Source organism: Pan paniscus, chromosome 1, assembly GCF_029289425.2.
Source record: "Pan paniscus chromosome 1, NHGRI_mPanPan1-v2.0_pri, whole genome shotgun sequence".
Lineage (NCBI taxonomy): Eukaryota > Metazoa > Chordata > Mammalia > Primates > Hominidae > Pan > Pan paniscus.
The window spans coordinates 186074157-186093180 of NC_073249.2; the positions used below are offsets into that span (position 1 = coordinate 186074157).

At 42.6% G+C, this 19024-nt stretch overlaps 1 protein-coding gene across 14 annotated transcripts in view; it reads right to left on the reverse strand.

Moving 5' to 3' along the window:
* The window catches only part of NFYC (nuclear transcription factor Y subunit gamma), a 79790-nt gene that overhangs the window by 26794 nt on the left and 33972 nt on the right, over positions 1 to 19024 (reverse strand). For 11 of the 14 annotated variants that reach the window (XM_055094753.2, XM_055094733.1, XM_063608389.1 and 8 more), the window contains one exon: positions 5968 to 6080. In XM_055094753.2, the coding sequence (XP_054950728.1) occupies positions 5968 to 6080 (113 nt within the window). Of the gene's footprint in view, positions 1 to 5967; positions 6081 to 8854; positions 9000 to 19024 lie in introns of those variants that run through there. The other 3 variants (XM_063608380.1, XM_034962435.2, XM_034962425.2) reach the window with 1 other exon arrangement.

A 19024-nucleotide genomic window follows, 5' to 3' on the forward strand; every position in this document is an offset into this window, starting at 1 on the left:
GCTTTCTAGTTACATGTAAGGATTTACCATAAGCTTGTTGGAAAAGGGAGGCCCTCTACAATCAGTAGATTGAGGCCCATGAAACTTGGATTCATGCTCCCCACTTCACTAGCTACCATGTAACTGAAGTGAGTAACATTTAACTCCTTAACTCCTTCTCCTGATACTGATTCAACTGGAAGAACAGCTGACACACACTGCTCCCCCCTACTTTTGGGAGTTCTATCAGTAAGGCAGAAGAGCAGATTATCTCTCAGAACATTCTCATGCTCCTGACCACTACCAAAGAACTACGTTAAAAATGCTTCCATCTGAAACTGCTGCATTTCAAGACAAATTCAAATCTGAATTCACTCAATGAGAGTCTGGAGACAAAGAAAAGTCAACAGATCTTGGGCTGCACTGAAGAACATCCAGAGTTTCAAATAATAAAGAGAAACCTTTTCCAGGCCTACCCAGTCAGGCACTCTGGCAAGTCAAGATTCTCAACCCTTTGAAATCAATGATTCTCAATCTTGGGGCTGCAGGTTAGAATCACCTGAAAAGCTTTTGAAAAACAAGATGCCTGAGCTCTCTCCTGGAGACCAACTGAATCAGGAACTCTAGGACAGTGGTCCCCAACCTCAGGAACCAGTTTTGTGCAAGACAATTTTTCCAGAGATGGGCAGGGTGGGCATTAGATTCTCATAAGGAGTGTGCTACCTAGATCCCTCACATGCGCAGTTCATGATAGGGTTCACATTCCTATGAGAATCTAATGCCACTGCTGATCTGACAGGAGGTGGAGCTCAGGCAGTAATGCTTGCTTACTGGCTGCTCACCTCCTGCTGTGCAGCCCAGTTCCTAGGTTCCTAACAGGCCATGGACCCATACCGGTCTGTGGCCCAGGGGTTGGGGACCCCTGCTCTAGTGGGTAGAGTACTGGCATCATGTTTTTTGAAAACTCCCCTTGTGACTATGATCCAAGTGAGAGTTAAGGACTACTGTTTTACGGCCCTGCTACTCAAAGTAAGGTCCTTGGACCAGCAATGGTATCACCTGGGAACTCAAAAGAAACACAGAATCCCAGGTTCCGTTCCTAACCTACTAAATCAGCATCAATATTTTAAGAAGATCCTCCCTCACGTGGTTCATACAGACAATAAAGTTTGAGAAGCACTGCTCTACAGAAAGGGCTCACACAGCACAGGACCTGTTTTGTAACAGTCCACCAACCTTCATCACCAAGTTCTTGTTTAAACAGTTACCTGATTTGATTGTAATGTTAGAAATGTCATCACCCAATCAGGAGGCACTGAGGAATGAAAAGATGAAACTGCCAATTAAAAGAAAGTGACCTAGGCACTCAATTACAGTTAAGTGAAGGCTGAATGGGATGTAAAGAGTAAGTAGAGAATTAGATTTTTCTTTTTGAAATTCAGCATTGTTGCCCACCTGCCCCCAACTCACCTCCATAAAGACAAAGTTAGCTTTCTCTTTCCTATTTTCAAAGAGGCCCACTGGGGCAAAACTCAACACGAAGAAGTCTGTTATTTACTGTTCCCAGAGCTCTGCTGTGCGGGAATATAGTATTTTACACAATCACTCTGGTGCACAATCATCTTGGTATGGTTTTTAACTAATTTCAATCCCAGCTGAACACCACCTGGATTTATAGACAACTACAGAGCTTTTAAGAATCATGAGAACAAGCTAAAATGAAAGATAAATTGCTTTTACAGGACGCAGACCAAAAGGACTTGAGGCCAGTGTTTCCAACACATCATGAAATATATCATCTAGCAAACTTCAATTACTTCTTTTTGAAACAAATTGTGTCCCAGTCTGAGATCACATTTTATGAATATTCTCGTAAGTTTTACTTATGATTGGGTAGTTTAAACATAAGGAATTTTTTTCTTTTTAATCTGTTAGATATTGTGAGGTGTCAACCTAAGAGGCTCTGACACATCTGAGGAAGTCTGGTTTTAAGTACTGTTGAGTTCTGGAAAGGGAAAGATGAAATGCTAAAATGTTTGGTCATGTTACACAAGCAGCAGCGCAGTCAGAGAAGCAGATGCCATCACGTGCTGCACTCCTGAGAAGAGGGGAAAATAAGAGTCACACAAGGGAAAAAAATTACCCTGACTTTACTGGATTGCATTCTTACTCAAACATGGAATTGATGTTGCTTTGCACTAAACCTGAAGTGGAGTCTAATTCATTCAAATATTTATTGTGCACCTACTACATGCCAGGCATTGTTCTAAGCACCTGATATAAAAGACATAGCATGGCAGAGGTCTAGGAGTCCCTTTCAAAAGTACATAGGAGGAGAATTTTAATTAGTCACCAATACAAGAAGGATTAAAGACAACTTCCTCTTTACTTTTCTTTCTCTTCACCCACAAAACTTGAATCAAAACTGAATCCCTCAAAGTAATTCTCTTTTAACTTCTGATAGACTAAGTCTAGGTACTAAAATTTGGTCAACATCATGATCAGCTTTGTTGGCAATCAAACTTGTAAACCAAGTAGGTTACAAATCAAAGCCCAGGGTCTTGAAGAGGTATTTGCACACTCATGTAACACAGCAGCACTATTCACAGTAGCCAAGAGGTGAAACCAACCCAAATGTCCATTAACAGATGAACGGATAAACAAAATGTGGTATATACATACAACAGGGTATGATTCTGCCTTAAAAAAAAAAAAAAGGATAGGCCAGACATGATGGCTCATGTCTGTAATCCCAGTGCTTTGGAGGGCCAAGGCAAGAGGATTGCTTGAGGCCAGGAATTTGAGACCAGCCTAGGCAACATAGTGAGACCTCCATCTCTACATAAGATTTTTTTTTTTTAATTAGCCAGGTGTGGTGGTGCACAACTAGAGTCCTAGCTACTTGGGGGACTGAGTAGGAAGGGTCCCTTGAGCCCAAGAGTTCAAGGCTACAGTGAGCTATAATCCTGCCACTGCACTCCAGCAATGAACAGAGTGAGACCCTGTCTCTTTAAAAAAGAAAAAACAAAGGCCACGCATGGTGGCTCACACCTATAATCCCAGCACTTTGGGAGGCAGAGGTGGGAGGAATGCTTGAGCCCAGAAGTTTGAGACCAGCCAGGGTAACATGGTGGGACCCTGTCTCTACAGAAAAATACAAAAATTAGCTGGGTGTGGTGGCGTGCACCTGTAGTCTCAGCTACTCAGGAGGCTGAGGCGGGAGGATCGCTTGAGCCTGAGAGGTCGAGGCTGCAGTGAGCCATAATTGTACCACTACACTCCAGCCTGGATGACAGAGTGAGACCCTGTCTCCAAAAAGGAAAAAAAAAAAAGAAAAAAGATAAAAAAGGAAAGACATCCTGTCACATGCTTCAACAGACATGCTAAGTGAAATAAGATAAGACAAAAAGACAAATACAGATGTTGTTCTACTTACAATGGGGTTACATCCTGATAAAGCTATTGTTAAGTTGAAAAGATCCTAAGTTGAAAATGCATTTACTACACCTAGCCTATCAAACACCATAGCTTAGCCTCGCCCACCTTAAATGTGCTCAGAACACTTACATTAGCCTAAAGTTGGGCAAAATAATATAACACAAACCCTATTTTATAGTAAAGTGTTGAGTATCTCATAATTTATTGAATACTAGATTGAAAGCGAAAAACAGAATGGTTGAATGGGTACTCAAAGTACAACTGCTACTGAATGCACATCGTTTTCTAACCACTGTAAAGTGGAAAAAAAACATTAAGTTGAATCATCGTAAGTAGGGGACTGTACGATATGATCCCACTTCTATGAGGTATCGAAAATAGTCAAATTCATAGAAAGCAGAATGGTGGCTGTTTAGTGAGTGCACAGTTTCAGTACTGCAATATGAAAAAATTCTCAAGATAAGTTCCATAACAATGTGATTATACTTAACACTTCTGAACTGTACATTTAAAAATGGATAAGGGGTGAAATTTTATGTGTTTTTTTACTACAACTAAAAAAAAAAAAAAAAAATCAAAGTCCAACAAAACAGAAAAGTTAAGTGCTGAGCTTAAACCTCCAGAGTTTATCTGGCCACTTGCCTGATCCTGGATTTATGCCTCTCGGCTCAAGCTGCGGCACAGACTTGCTCGATTGGCCTAGTCCCACCACACCCCAGGACAGCATTCATTTTACACCAAGCTGACCCCAGCACCAAAAGCTGATAAGCTTAATCATGAGATTAACCCCCTAAAATATGAACAAAACACCCCACTTTTGACTTTATCATTTCATTTATTCCTCCCTTCTCTTTCATATCTGAGACAGTTCAGATAACTACTACCTTAGACTGCAGAAGAGGAACAATGACTTTTCAGTGGAAATCCACTCTGAACCCAGGCCAGTCTGAGAAAGGCTAAGCCAAGTTCAACTGCTGAAAACTCTTCATATAAACAAACATGACCCAGAGGTATATCCAAAACATGAATTACTTTTTATCCCTGAAGTCAGTGGGCATTTATCATAATAAGTTATTTCATTTCATTAATTACTTGTTTATTAGCCTGTCTCATCAGAATATATGTTCCATGAGTGCAATGATCCTGTCTGTCTGGTTCATTACTGTATCCACAGTATCTAGCATAGCCGTAGTTGGTACATAATAAATATTTGTTGAGTGAATGAATAAACTGACATTGTAACGTCAGAAGTTAAAGGTCACTAACCCTAAGCAATTGCAACATTAATTCTACATCAGGAAGGAATCCAGTGTCTGCTCTGCCAGGATGCTAGTATTTCCAGGGCAGGAATGACACAGCCAACATGGGGAGCTCCTTTAGTATGTGCTAAAATGACACCTTAATGAACATTCTTCATTAAGGACATGACAACTGTATTATGAAAATATTCCAACTCTAACCTGTCTCACCTTCCACTACCACTCTCATACCACATACTTACTCCTTCCCTCAACCTCCACTAAACACACAGTAACCTCCAGGCACTCTGAATGTCTTGATGTTCCCCTAACTACAAGGTCCTCCCCTCTGGGCCTCCATGCCTTTATGCATGCCCTTGTCTTTGCCCTCCCATCCTTCACATCTGGTGAATGCTTACTCATATTTTAAGACTCAACAAAAATGTTCCCTTTACTTAAACTCAACCAGAAAGAAACAAGCACTATGTCCTCTGTGCTCCTTGACTTTTACTGCTTCAGGACTCATCACTGTGCCTGATTCAGTAAGTACTTAGTAAATACCTACTGACTAAATTATTCTGGTTGTAATTACTAGATTGTAAGCTCCTCACAGGCCGAGGTTATATTTAATTATTCTGAGTCAGCAGTCCTCAACAGGGGATGATTTTTGCCCATGGGGACATTTGCCAATGTCTGGAGACATTTTTTGGTTGTCACAACTCGGGGAGGGGTGCTACTGGCATCTAGTGAGTAGAGGCTAGGGGTGCTGCTAAACATGCTGTTATGCATAAGACGGCCCCTCACAACAAAGAATTATCTGGCCCAAAATGTCAATAATGCAGCTGTTGAGAAACTGCGATCAAAGTATATCTTTTTAACACCTGGAAAGAGTTCCTGACTCACAATAGATTTGTTGTTGAATAAATTGCCCAATAGTTTTTACCAAGTTCTAGAAATGTGGTAGGGCCACTAAATCAGGCCTAAAAAATTGAGCTACAGCTACTGAAGGAAGATGAGATCTCTGTTTTTCTGTAAGCCCTAAAGGATATGCCTCACATTAAACTACCTCCAAGTCAAAGTATCCACTGCACACCACACGCCTATGGAAGAACACTGAGATATAAAAGACTCTTGCAGTTACCGCACGGAAGGCAAATTATATTTTCATTTTCCTACCCACAGGTCAGGGGTGAACCATGCCTCTGTAAATGTGCTTGAAATTAAAAATGCTTTAGTCTGAGTTTTGGTTAATTTCCCAGAGCTCTTTATACTCTTTAAAAGTTTCTAATAAAAGTTTCTCATTCTTCCTCACCACTGTTAAATTCCGGATTTCTTCCATGACCCGAGGCCAGAACGACTGTAGGCTTTGCTGGGCATCACTGCTGCTAGTACCACCAAATCCTCCTTCTGTGGACATCTCGACAACTGAAAATAAACACATACATAAGACACATTAGAAACAATAAAGTCAGACTTTCTGTCCAGATTAGGCATTTGTATATTTGTGGATGTTTTTATGAATCTATTCAATCTTTCAGTTTGATAAGGTATATAATTACGCTAAAAAGATTTTAACACAGACTTACATCTTAAAAACATTGGTAGGAAAGTTTTTCCTTCTATCTAGCTTATACCATAGAGACTACTGAAGAGCTCCAACTAGAATATCAAAAGTTGCTAGAAATGTAAGCTGAAATCCTAATGTTAATCAAGGACTTTTAACTTCTTATATGGGTGTGGGGTGAGGAAAGTACTTTGTTGCCCTAGTCTAGCCCATAATTTTCAATGCCATTCTTTCCAAAGCTTTTTCAAGTTCTCTGTGGCTTCTCATCCTCCATGCCACAGCCTTCAGCAAATTTTTATATTAAAAGTCCCCAGTGATTAGTACTGTACAGAAATGTAAACCCAGAGTCTTAAAAGATAAAAGCCAAGCTGGGCACAAAGGTGCATGCCTGTGGTTCCAGCTACTCAGGAAGGTGAGCCAGGAGGATCACTTGGGCCCAAGAGTTCAAGACAGCCTGGGCAACATAGCAAGCCTCTGTCTCTTAAAAAAAGAGAGAGAGCAGGCTAAGTTTCTTCTTTTGTTTTAGACACTGTGGTCCTGTTTCTCTGGGGCTCCTGATGATGATTATTCCTTCTAATCTCAGACAAATCTGTCTCAAAGGACATGAGGCCAATAACTGTGTAGGTAACATGAAGCCCCTGAAATGAAACTACTTGCCAGTTCGCCCAGTTCTTTCCTAACCTGAACCATGTTATTAAACACAAGCCTAACACAGCACACTGGCAACTGGAAGCCTTAAAGACAGTTAAAAAAACAAAGGAGAGGCCAGGTGCGGTGGCTCACGCCTGTAATCCAAACACTTTGGGAAGCCGAGGCAGGTGGATCACCTGACGTCAAAAGTTCGAGACCAGCCTGGGCAACATGGTGAAACCCCATCTCTACTAAAAATACAAAAATTAGCCGGGCATGGCGGCAGACGCTTGTAATCCCAGTTACTCAGGAGGCTGAGGCAGGAGAATCGCTTGAACCCAGGAGGCAGAGGTTGCAGTGAGCCAAGATCACGCCATTGCACTCCAGCCTGGGCAACAGGGCAAGACTCCGTCGCAAAAAAAAAAAAAAGTAGAATTAAAATTAGGATAGAGAAAGAGGGCTAGAACCTGCAATTTAGTCAACTGCTTTGTGACAAAGGAGGGAAGATGAATAAGGATCCTCATGTCAGCTATAACTGTAGATAACACAGGTTGAGTATCCCTTATCTGAAATTCTGAAATGCCTGGGACCAGAAATGTCTGGGATTTTGACTTTTTTTTTTTTTTTTTTTTGAGACAGAGTTTCGCTCTTGTTGCCCAGACTGGAGTGCAGTGGTGCAATTTCAGCTCACTGCAACCTCTGCCTCCCAGGTTCATGTGATTCTCCTGCCTCAGCCTCCTGAGTAGCTGGGATTACAGGCATCTGCCACCACGCCTAGCTAATTTTTTATATTTTTAGTAAAGATGGGGTTTCGCCATGTTGGCCAGGCTGCCTCAAACTCCTGACCTCAGATGATCCACCTGCCTCGTCCTCCCAAAGTGCTGGGATTACAGGCGTGAGCCACCGCGCCCAGCCTTTTTTTTTTTTTTTTTTTTGGAATAAGTTTGCATTATACTTACTGGTTGAGCATCCCAAATCTGAAAATCCAAAATCCAAAATGAGCATTTCCTTTGAGCGTCATGTCAGGGCTCAAAAAGTTTCAGATTTCAGATTTTCAGATTAAGGATACTCAACCTGTATTGTAATGTCTTAAGCGCTTATCTGGCAAATATTAAAATGCAAGAACAGTTTAATTAAACACAAAGAATGGAGAAATTTAGTGCTCTCCTAAGAATCTCTATTCTGAGGAATTATTTGAAAAGGTTTAACGTGCCAGTGACGGGATGCTGGCAGGGAGCTATGTGAGCCATTAGGAACTAATTCTGAGGGGCTGAAAGCAAAGCACCAAAGCCAGTTGTCACATGACCAGACTTGTTACTTTCCAGGCTCCATGTGGATACATACTGGGCAGAACACTCTATCACAGCAGAATGGAATGAAAGCTGACAACTCTAGGTTTAGCCTGTGGGGATGTCCAATTCACTCTTAAATGTTTACAGGTCTCTGATTTTTTTCTTTTTTTTTCCTTCCCTTTTCCTTCTAAAGGAAATGATGAGGGGAAAGAAATGGAAGGAAAACAAGAATACAAGCCTCAAAGCAGATTTCATTCTGGTGTAATGACATTAGTGGGTGATGATGTAATGGGAATAGGTTTGGAGCCAATTTCTTGTGGTGGAGGCCTATAAACAGCTGAACAGAAATTCTAGTACCTGGGATACAATATGATCTTGGAGTTTCTGAAGGGAGTTAAAGGGAAGTGTTCAATCACAGTTGAAAATGACTAGATAAAATCTTAAGTCCTAAATAACCAAGTAAGACCCCTGCATTTTCATTTATCACCACATACACATGGCCTATATGCCACTCTCTTAGATGTACTGAGAACAACAACAAAAAAATTAAGGTAATCTAGAGAAGTTTAGTTATTTATCATTATTAATAGTTTTCTACAAGGTACTCATGAAAATGAAGACAGTGACTCAATTTAACCTTTTTTAAATGGGGCAAACAAAAATATCTTTCTGGAAATAATAATAATTATCAAAAAACTTTAAAAGAATCTAACCTTTTATTGCATGGGTCCCTGGACAGGCCTCATCTTGGCACAATCTGCCATGCAAACTGCTAAGGTCAAAGGAGAAAGATGCACAATTGCCAGGACGATATCTCTGTACACTTGCTAATGGATGGGTAGGTTTAGTTGGAGTACAAAGACCTGCACGATTTAAAAGTCTGGTAACAAATTCTGGCTGTCCTCTGATATCCCCCCAAAACATTACAAAGGTACAGAATTCAAAAAGCACGTCTAGAACCATCTGTGCAGTCTGCTTTTAAATTTTGAACTGTCCCAACTACAGATGTGCAGGCATGATCAGCCCGCAAACATCTGTGTAGTCAACAGATCATGAATCTTTGGCTGGCTCAGAGCCACATACTGTAGTAGTGGAAGTTAGGTACAAAACAGAAGTTATCAAATTTTTTTGGAACTGAAAATGTATTAAAGGTTAAGTTTTAAAATTGAGAAGCCCATCTACATTAGGAAATCCCAAATAGGTAAAGCGAAAAATACAAGTCAATAATATCCTTTACATTTTACTGCATCATAGAAGTTCAGGACTGAAAAAAAAAAAAAAAAAGACGTAAGGAGACACTCAGGCCCACCTCTTTATAAGACGCTCGCAGCTTTTCTTCAACCTCTGCCCAACCCCGGGTGATTCTACCTTAAGTGTTCAACCAGCTTACATTTGAGGGCCCCCCACTCCAGTTCTGGGAAACTGGCTTACTGGTAAGACATTCTTTCCCATCTTTGGACAGCTCTAACTGTTCTTCTTTACATTAGGTTTTAGAGTTATGGCCTTTATGATTTTTCCATCCAGCAAACTCTTTTTATAAATTCCTGACTTCGAAAGACAAAGGTAATCTTCTTTTGAAGGACACAAGTTCTTCTCACCAGGAAAAAAGAGAAAAAGGTTTGAAGCATGTTTTCTAACATCTCTGCAGATCTTATTAGTAATGTCTCTTAGAAGAACATAAATTGTTAATGTAAATTCCTGGAAAAAGTGAGTACTTTTATTCAAAAGGCTTTTCCTAAAGCAGATCCATTCTTTGCATGGAGCTTTAAAAACACCCAACAATTATTATTATATATATAAAGCAAGCCGGGCACGGTGGTTCACGTCTGTAATCCCAGCACTTTGGGAGGCCAAGGCGGGTGGATCACCTGAGGTCAGGAGTTCGAGACCAGCCTGGCCAACATGGTGAAACCTCATCTCTACTAAAAACACAAAAATTAGCTGGCTGTGGCGGCACATGCCTGTAGTCCCAGCTACTCGGGAACCAAGGAGGTGGAGGCTGCAAACCCAGGAGGTGGAGGTTGCAGTGAGCCGAGGTCATGCCACTGCACTCCAGCCTGGGTGACAGAGCAAGACTCCATCTCAAAATAAATAAATAAATAAATAAAGCAACCGTAGTTAATCACCTCTTATTTTAATGCATTAATTGCAAATAAATTGATTTTGCTACAGAAGTAGTCCATTTACAACATCTACAAGCCCATGGAAAATATTCTGGGTTCATCTTCTAGGATAATAAGGGAAAGAATGTATTTAAAAGTAAGAGGAGGCTGGGTGTTGTGGCTTATGTCTGTAATCCCAACAACTCCGGAGGCTGAGACAGGAGAATCACTTCAGGCCAGTAGTTTGAGACCAGCCTTGGCAACACAGTGAGACTCTGTCTCTAAAAAAAGGGTTTTTTAAGGCCAGGGGCTGTGGCTCACACCTGTAATCCCAGCACTTTGGGAGGCTGAGGTGGAGGATCACTTGAGGTCAGGAGTTCAAGACCAGCCTGGCTAATATAGCAAAACCCTGTTTCTACTAAAAACACAAAATAAATTAGCCGGGCATGGTGGCACATGCTTATAATCCCAGCTACTTGGGAGGCTGAGGCAACAGTTTCACTTGAACCTGGGAAGTGGAGGTTGCAGTGAGTCAAGATAATGCCACTGCACAGCAGCCTGGGCAACAGAGCGAGACTCCATCTCAAAAAGAAGAATAAAAAAAATTTTTTTAAATAGGCATTGTGGCACACACGTGTAAGTCTTAGCTACTCAGGAGGCTGAGGCAGAAGGATCTCCTGGGCCCAGGAGTTTGAGGCTACAGTGAGCTATGATCACACCACTGCACTCCAGCCTGGGCAACAGAGGGAGACCCTGCCTCAAAAAAATTATAATAATAAAAAACACAAGAAAAAAGAGACTCATTCCAGGATCCTCTTCATTCCATGTTAAACTACTCTATTTTTTTTTTTTTCTCAAAGCCAGGGTTTCGCTCTGTTGCCCAGGCTGGAGTGCAATGGTGTGATCTTGGCTCACTGCAGCTTCTACCTCCTGGGCTCAAGCAATCCTCCTACCACAGCCTCCCAAGTAGCTGGGACTACAGGCACTCAACTCAATTACTATCTCTCCACGAAGTATTCTCTACTGCTTTCTGGAACTGGTCCCTCCCTTGGGAGCATTAAGGAGGCCCGATCTGCACCTCTCTTTCTGTCCTCACCACATTACCTTGTACAATCATTGTATTTGATACCTCGTATGACGTACACATCAATGTGTATGTCTTATTTCCCCTCCTGCTATACAAGCTCCTTGAGGGTAGGATCTGCATATGATTCATCTCTCTGGATCCCTCACAGTATCCAGCACACAGTCTGATAACTAATTACCCCTAAGAGGAGGGGCAAGACTGATGCTGGGTATGGCCTTTCAGGAAAAAAAAAGGAGGGGGGGTGAATCTTGGAAAGCTTGGCCCTGAAATACTTATTGGAATTGCCTAACCAAAGGAAATGGTTACACAAGCTATTCCAGAAGCTTAGACTAAATGAGCTCCAGGACTTTAAAGCAAGACTGCAATCAGAAATCTACCTGAAACTGATTTACTGAAATGGATTTAAAATAAAAGAGGATGACAGAAAGGACACACACACACAAACATCTAAGACAGTGCTGGAAGCTGAAAGGCAGACTTAAAGGCTGGAAATGTGGATGCATACCATTCTCAAGTGTAAATCTTTTCAAAGTCAGAACCTCTTCAGAAAAGTGACCAGGATAGATTAGCAAAGTCTGAAATATTAATGACAATGGGTAAGTAGGAGGAAGATAAATACCTCTGCCTGGCCATCCATTAGCAAGAAGGGGAAAATCATGCAGAAGTGAGATGATTTGATCAGACCACTGATGAGTGGGCAATCTAGCTGTTACTCTTATATCCAGTTACTCTTTATCATTCTTAAAGAAAAAAATGAAACTTCAGAAGTTTTCAAAACATCCCAAAATCAGAGTGTTCCTTTTAAAATTGTTTGGAAATCTTTCAAGCTCTTGCTCTCAACCAGGTACCATGCCTGCCAAATCTTCTCTTAGTGATATGCCTGGGCATGGAACAACAGGATGTATCAAAATTATCAACCTCATAAATAAAAAGAAATCTAAGGTTTTATTGCAATATGACCTGGTTTCTGAAACTCAGGACCTTTAGACTTCAGTTCAGCTCTCTATTCCTTGGCATGTACTTCATTCTCTATACCAAACTCTTTTATAGTAGCCTAAACCCACAATACAGCTCTTTGAGGTAACTAAAACCAAATAGATGTTGTTGGGAGATAATACTTAAAAACCTAACATCACAACAACTGTCCAAGGGAAAAAGACCACAGGAAGCTCCGCTAAAATGAAACCCAATTCTTGACCAATGCTGCTTCCAATTAAAGCAAAGTTAAGTCCTCCCTTAATGTCTTCGATAGGCTCTTGGAAACCGCAACTTAAGCCAAACATATAACAAAACCAATTTTACCAAAGGCTAATTGACATAAATAAGAGTTAGTTCCTATTCCATATTTCTGGTCACAAAAACATCACCAAACTTCTAAATAAAGATCAAGACACTTCTAATATTAAACACTGAAATAAGTATGAACTATACATACATTGAAGAAAGATTAAGAAAAATAAAGGCCGGGGCCAGGCGCGGTGGCTCACGCCTGTAAACCCAGCACTTTGGGAGGCCGAGGTGGGCAGATCACGAGGTCAGGAGATCGAGACCATCCTGGCCAACATGGTGAAACCCCATCTCTACTAAAAATATAAAAAATTAGCTGGGTGTGGTGGCGTACACCTGTAGTCCCAGCTACTCAGGAGGCTGAGGCGGGGGAATCACTTGAATCCAGGAGGTGGAGGCTGCAGTGAGCTGAGGTCGCACCACTGCACTAGAGCCTGGCAACAGAGCAAGACTCTGTCCCCCGCCCCCGCCAAAAGAAAAAGAAAAAGAAAGGCCAGGTGCGGTGGCTCACACCTGTAACCCCAGCACTTTGGGAGGCTGAGGCAGGAGGATCACCTAAGGTCAGGAGTTCAAGACCAGCCTGGCCAACATGGTAAAACCCTGTCTCTACGAAAAATACAAAAATTAGCCAGGCATGGTGGCAGGCGCCTGTAATCCCAGCTACTCGGGAGGCTAAGGCATGAGAATCGCTTGAACTCAGGAGGTGGAGGTTGCAGTGAACCAAGATCATGCCACTGCACTCTAGACTGGGAGACAGCAAGACTCCGTCTCAAAAAAAAAAGTAAGATGATTATTTATCCAATTATTCCAGTTCAGGGTTGCAGATGATTGAAGCCTATCCCAACAGTTCAGGGCACAAGGTGGGAACCAAGCCTGGACAACTCAATCACAGGGCACACTCTCACTCAGGCTGAGACAATTTAGATGTGCCAATTAACCTAACATGCACATATTCGGGATGCAAGAAGAAAGCAGAGTACTGGAAAAAAAACCAAACAGACGTGGGGACAATGCTCAAACTCCACACAGAGAGTGACCCCGGCCAGGAACTGGTTTCTTTTTTCTTCATCAATATTATAATCAAACAACATTGTCTGAAGACCCTCTGTACTACTAGTTGAACCATCCTGGGAAGACATGTTTTACCTAAAAATAATGCTCTCACTGTCAAATGCAAACAAATATATCTTAGCCCAGTACTGACTAAGAAACAAATATAATGTTGGTATTATCATTCCCCTTTAATGTTCCCCAAACCAACTTGCAGCCCTTAGGCTTTTTGGGTTGAGTTCCCAACCATTCCTGTGCATCTCCAACTTAACATGTCAACAAATATCTCTCTATGATCAAGGCACTTACCTTCTTCACTCACTTTTGTGACTTGTATTTTGATCATATCTTCCTCTGTCATGAGGTGACATCCTTTTTACAACTATACCTTGTTTTATTGCATTTCACTTTATTGTGCTTCACAGATACTGCTCTACCAACTGGCCATTCCCACCTCGGGCCTCCCTATTACCTGAGACACAGCAATACTGAAATTAGGCCACTTAATAACCCTACAACGGCCTCTAAGCATTCAAGTAAAAGAAGAGTCTCACATCTCTCACTTAAAAGCTAAAGGCCAGGTGTGGTGGCTCACGCCTGTAATCCCAGAACTTTGAGGCACCAAGGAGGGCTGACTGCATGAATCCAGGAGTTTGAGACCAGCTTGGCAACACAGAGAGACACCCCCTATCTCTACCAAAAAAAAAAAAGAAAAGAAAAGAAAGAAAAATTAGCCAGTCCTGCTGATGGCATGCACCTGTGGTCCTAGCTACTCAGAAAGCTGAGGTGGGAGGATCACTTGGGCAGCAGTGAGCTATGATCATGCCACCACACTCCAGCCTGGGTGACAGAACAAAACTCTGTCTCTAACTCAATCAATCGAAAGCTAGAAATGATTAAGCTTAGTGAGGAAAGCACATCAAAAGCTGATATGGGGCCAGGCGCGGTGGCTCATGCCTGTAATCCCAGCACTTTGGGAGGCCGAGGCGGGTGGATCACCTGAAGTCAGGAGTTCAAGACCACCCTGACCAACATGATGAAACCCCTTCTCTACCAAAAATACAAAAATTAGCCAGGCATGGTAGTGGGCGCCTGTAATCCCAGCTACTTGGGAAGCTGAGGCAGAAGAATCTCTTGAACCCAGGAGGCGAAGGTTGCAGTCAGCTGAGATCACACCATTGCACTCCAGCCTGGGCGACAGAGCAAGACTCCGGCTCAAAAAAAAAAAAAAAAGAGCTGAGATGGACCAAGAGCTAGGCCTCTTGCACCAAACACTTACCCAAGCTGTGACTGCAAAGAAAAAGTTCTTGAAGGAAATTAAAAGTGCTCCTCCAGTGAACACACAAATAAGAAAGCAAACAGCTTTATTGCTGATATGAAGAAAGTTTCAGTGGTCTAGACAGAAGATCAAACCAACCACAACATTCCTTTAAGCCAAAGCCTAATGTGGAGCAATGCCCTAACTCTCAATTCTATGAAGGCTGAGAGAGGTGAGGGGGCTGCAGAAGAAAAGTTGGTTCATGAGGTTTAAGCAAAGAAGCCATCTCCATAACATAAAAGTATAAGGTGAAGTAGCAAGTGCTAATGTAGAAGCTGCAGCAAGTTTTATCCCGAAGATCTAGCTAGAGTAATTGATGCAACTGGCTACATTAAACAACAGAATTTCAGTGCAGACAAAATGGACTTTTACTGGAAGAAGATGCCATCAAGGACTTTCATAGCTACAAAGAAGTCAATGCCTGTGGAAGCCGATGCTCATTTACCATTCCAAAAATTCTAGGGCCCTTAAGAATTATACAAAATCTACTCTGCCTGTGCTCTATAAATGGAGCAAAGCTTGGATGACAGCACATCTGTTTACAGCGTGGTTGACTATTTAAGCTCACTGTTGAGACCTACTGCTCAGAAAAAAAAGATTCCTTTGAAAATATTACTGCTCACTAACAATATACCTGGTCATCCAAAAACTGATGGAGGCTGGGAGCAGTGGCTCACGCCTGTAATCCCAACACTTTGGGAGGCCAAGACGGGCGGATAACCTGAGGTCAGGAGTTCGAGACCAGCCTGGCCAACATAGTGAAACCCAGTCTCCACTAAAAATACAAAAATTAGCTCGGCGTGGTGGCGGGCACCTGTAATCCCAGCTACTCAAGAGGCTGAGGCAGGAGAATCGCTTAAACCCAGGAGGCAGAGGTTGCAGTGAGCCAAGATTGCACCACTGCACTCCAGCCTGGGTAGCACAGCTAGACTCCGTCTCAAAAAACAAAACAAAAAACATTAATCTGCTTGCACAACTCCATCAGAGTTTTGTTTTGTTTTGTGACAGTCTCACTCTGTCGCCCAGGCTGGAGTGCAGTGGTGCCATCTCAGGTCACTGCAACCTCCGCCTTCTGGGTTCAAGCGATTCTCATGCCCAGCCTCCCGAGTAGCTGGGATGGCAGGCATGCGCCACCACGCCCAGCTAATTTTTGTAATTTTAGTAAAGACAGGGTTTCGCCACGTTGGCCAGACTGGTCTCAAACTCTTGACTTCAAGTAATCCGCCCGCCTCAGCTTCCCAAAGTGTTGGGATTACAGGCGTAAGCCATCGCGCCCAGCCGAGATTAGTATTTTAACACCTGCTAACACAATATCCATTCTGCAGCCCATGGACCAAAGAGTAATTTCAACATTCAAGTCTTATTATTGAAGAAAATACATGGCCAGGCACAGTGGCTCATGCCTATAATCCCAGCACTTTGGGAGGCCAAGGCGGAAGGATCACCTGAGGTCAGGAGTTCGAGACCATCCTGGCCAACATAATGAAACCCCATCTCTACTAAAAACACAAAAATTAGCCGGGCTTGGTGGTGCACGCCTGTAGTCCCAGCTACTCTAGAGGCCAAAGCATGAGGCTGCAGTGATCCGAGATCACACCACTGCACTCCAGCCTAGGTGACAGAGTGAGACTCTGTCTCAAAAATAAAAACACTTCATAAGGACACAGCTGCCATAGACAGGGATTCCTCAGACAGATCTGAGTAAACTGAAAACCTTCTAGACAGGATTCACCATTTTAAATACCATTAAGAATATTCATGGCAGGCTGGGCGCGGTGACTCATGCCTGTAATCCTAGCACTTTGGGAGGCCGAGGCGGGCGAATCACAAGGTCATAAGTTTGAGACCAGCCGGGCCAACATGGTGAAACCCTGTCTCTACTAAAAAAATACAAAAATTAGCCGGGCATGGTGGTGTGGGCCTGAAATCCCAGCTACTCGGAAAGCTGAGGCAGGAGAATCACTTGAATCTGGGAGGCGGAGGTTGCAGTGAGCCGAAATCGTGCCACTGCACTCCAGCCTGGGCGACAGAGCAAGACTTTGTCTCAAAAAAAAAAAAAAAAAGAATATTCATGGCCAGGCACAGTGCCTCATGCCTGTAATTCCAGCAGTTTGGGAGGCCAAGGCGGGAGGACTGCTTTAGCTCAGGACTTCAAAACCAGCCTGGGCAACATGGCAAAACCTGTCTCTACAAAAAATACAAAAATTAGCTGGGTGTGGTGGCACATGCTTATTGTCCCAACTACTTGGGAGGCTGAGGTGGGAGGATCACTTGAGCCTGGGAGATCAGGGCTGCAGTGAGCCAAGATCGTGCTACTGCACTCCAGTCTGGGCAACAGAGTAAGACCCTGTCTCAAAAACCAACCAACGAACCAACCAACCAAACAAACAAACAAAAAAAGCCATTCAAAATTCATGGGAGGAGGTCAAAATATAAACATTAACAGGAGTCTGAAGTTGATTCCAATCCTCCTGGATGATGTTGAGGGGTTTGAGACTTCAGTGGAAGAAGTAACTGTAGATGTGGTAGAAATAGCAAGAGAACTGTAATTAGAAGCGGAGCCTTAGATGTTACTGGATTGCTGCAATCTCATGATAAAACTTTAACAGATGAGGAGTTGCTTCTTATGGAAGGCAAAGAAAGTCGTTCCTTGAAATGGAACCTACTCCCAGTGAAAATGCTATGAACATTAGAATATTATATAAACTTAGTTCATAAAATAGTGGCAGGATTTGAGAGGACAAACTCCAGTTTTGAAAGAAGCTCTACTCTGGGTAAAATGCTATCAAACAGAAAAGCATGCTACAGAGAAATCTTTCATGAAAGGAAGAGTCAACTGAAGCAACAAACTTCACTGCTGCCTTATTTTAAGAAATTGCCAGCCAGGCACAGTGGCTCATGCCAGTAATCCCAGCACTTTGGGAGGCTAGGGCAAGAGGATCACTTCAGCCCAGGAGTTTGAGACATCAAGATCAGTCTGGGCAACACAGGAGACCCTGTCTATACAAAAAATACAAAAATCAGCTGGGTGTGGTGGCATGTGTCTGTAGTCCCAGCTACTTGGGAGGCTGAAGTAGGAGGATGGCTTGAACCTGGAAGGCAGAGGTTGCAATCAGCCACTGTACTCCAGCGTGGGTGACAGTGTGGAGAGAGAAAAAAAAAAAAAAAACAGGCCAGATGCGGTGGCTCACGCCTGTAATCCCAGCACTTTGGGAGACTGAGGTGGGTGGATCACCTGAGGTCAGGAGTTCGAAACCAGCCTGGCCAACATGGTGAAACCCCGTCTCTACTAAAAATACAAAAATTAGCTGGGCATGGTGGTGCGGGCCTGCAATCCCAGCTACTTGGGAAGCTGAGGCAGCAGAATCGCTTGAGCCCAGGAGGCGGAGGTTGCAGTGAGCTGAGATGGCGCCACTGCACTCCAGCCTGAGCAACAGGAGCGAAACTCCATCTCAAAAACACACACACACACACACACACACACACACACACAAACACATACACAGAAATTGCCAAAGCCACCCCAAACTTCAGCAACTACCACCCTAATCAGTCAGCAGCCATCATCATCAAGTCAAGACCCTCAAGCAGCAAAAGGTTATGACTTGCTGAAAGTTCAGATGATAATTCGCATTTTTACCAATAAGGTATTTTAAAATTAAGATAAGCACATTTTTTAGACATAATGCTGTTGCACACTTAATAGGCTACACTATAATATAAACATAACTTCTATTTGCACTGGGAAACCAACAAATTTGTGTGACTCTCTTTATTATAATGTTAGCTTTATTGTATTTTGCCCTAGTGGCAGCACTATCACAAGCATTTTATGTACCAGTACTGCTCAGGTATTTACTGAGGTTAGTTCTAGGTTTCTTCATTTAAATGAGCTAAGGTTTGTAAGATGTTATATTTTAAATGATGATGGGAGATACAGAGAAAGGAAGAATATTAATAAAAATAAATGGATGGATGAGGGAAAGGGGGGTAGGATTTATTTACTAACAGACTATTTGGTTTTTATGTTTACACAGAT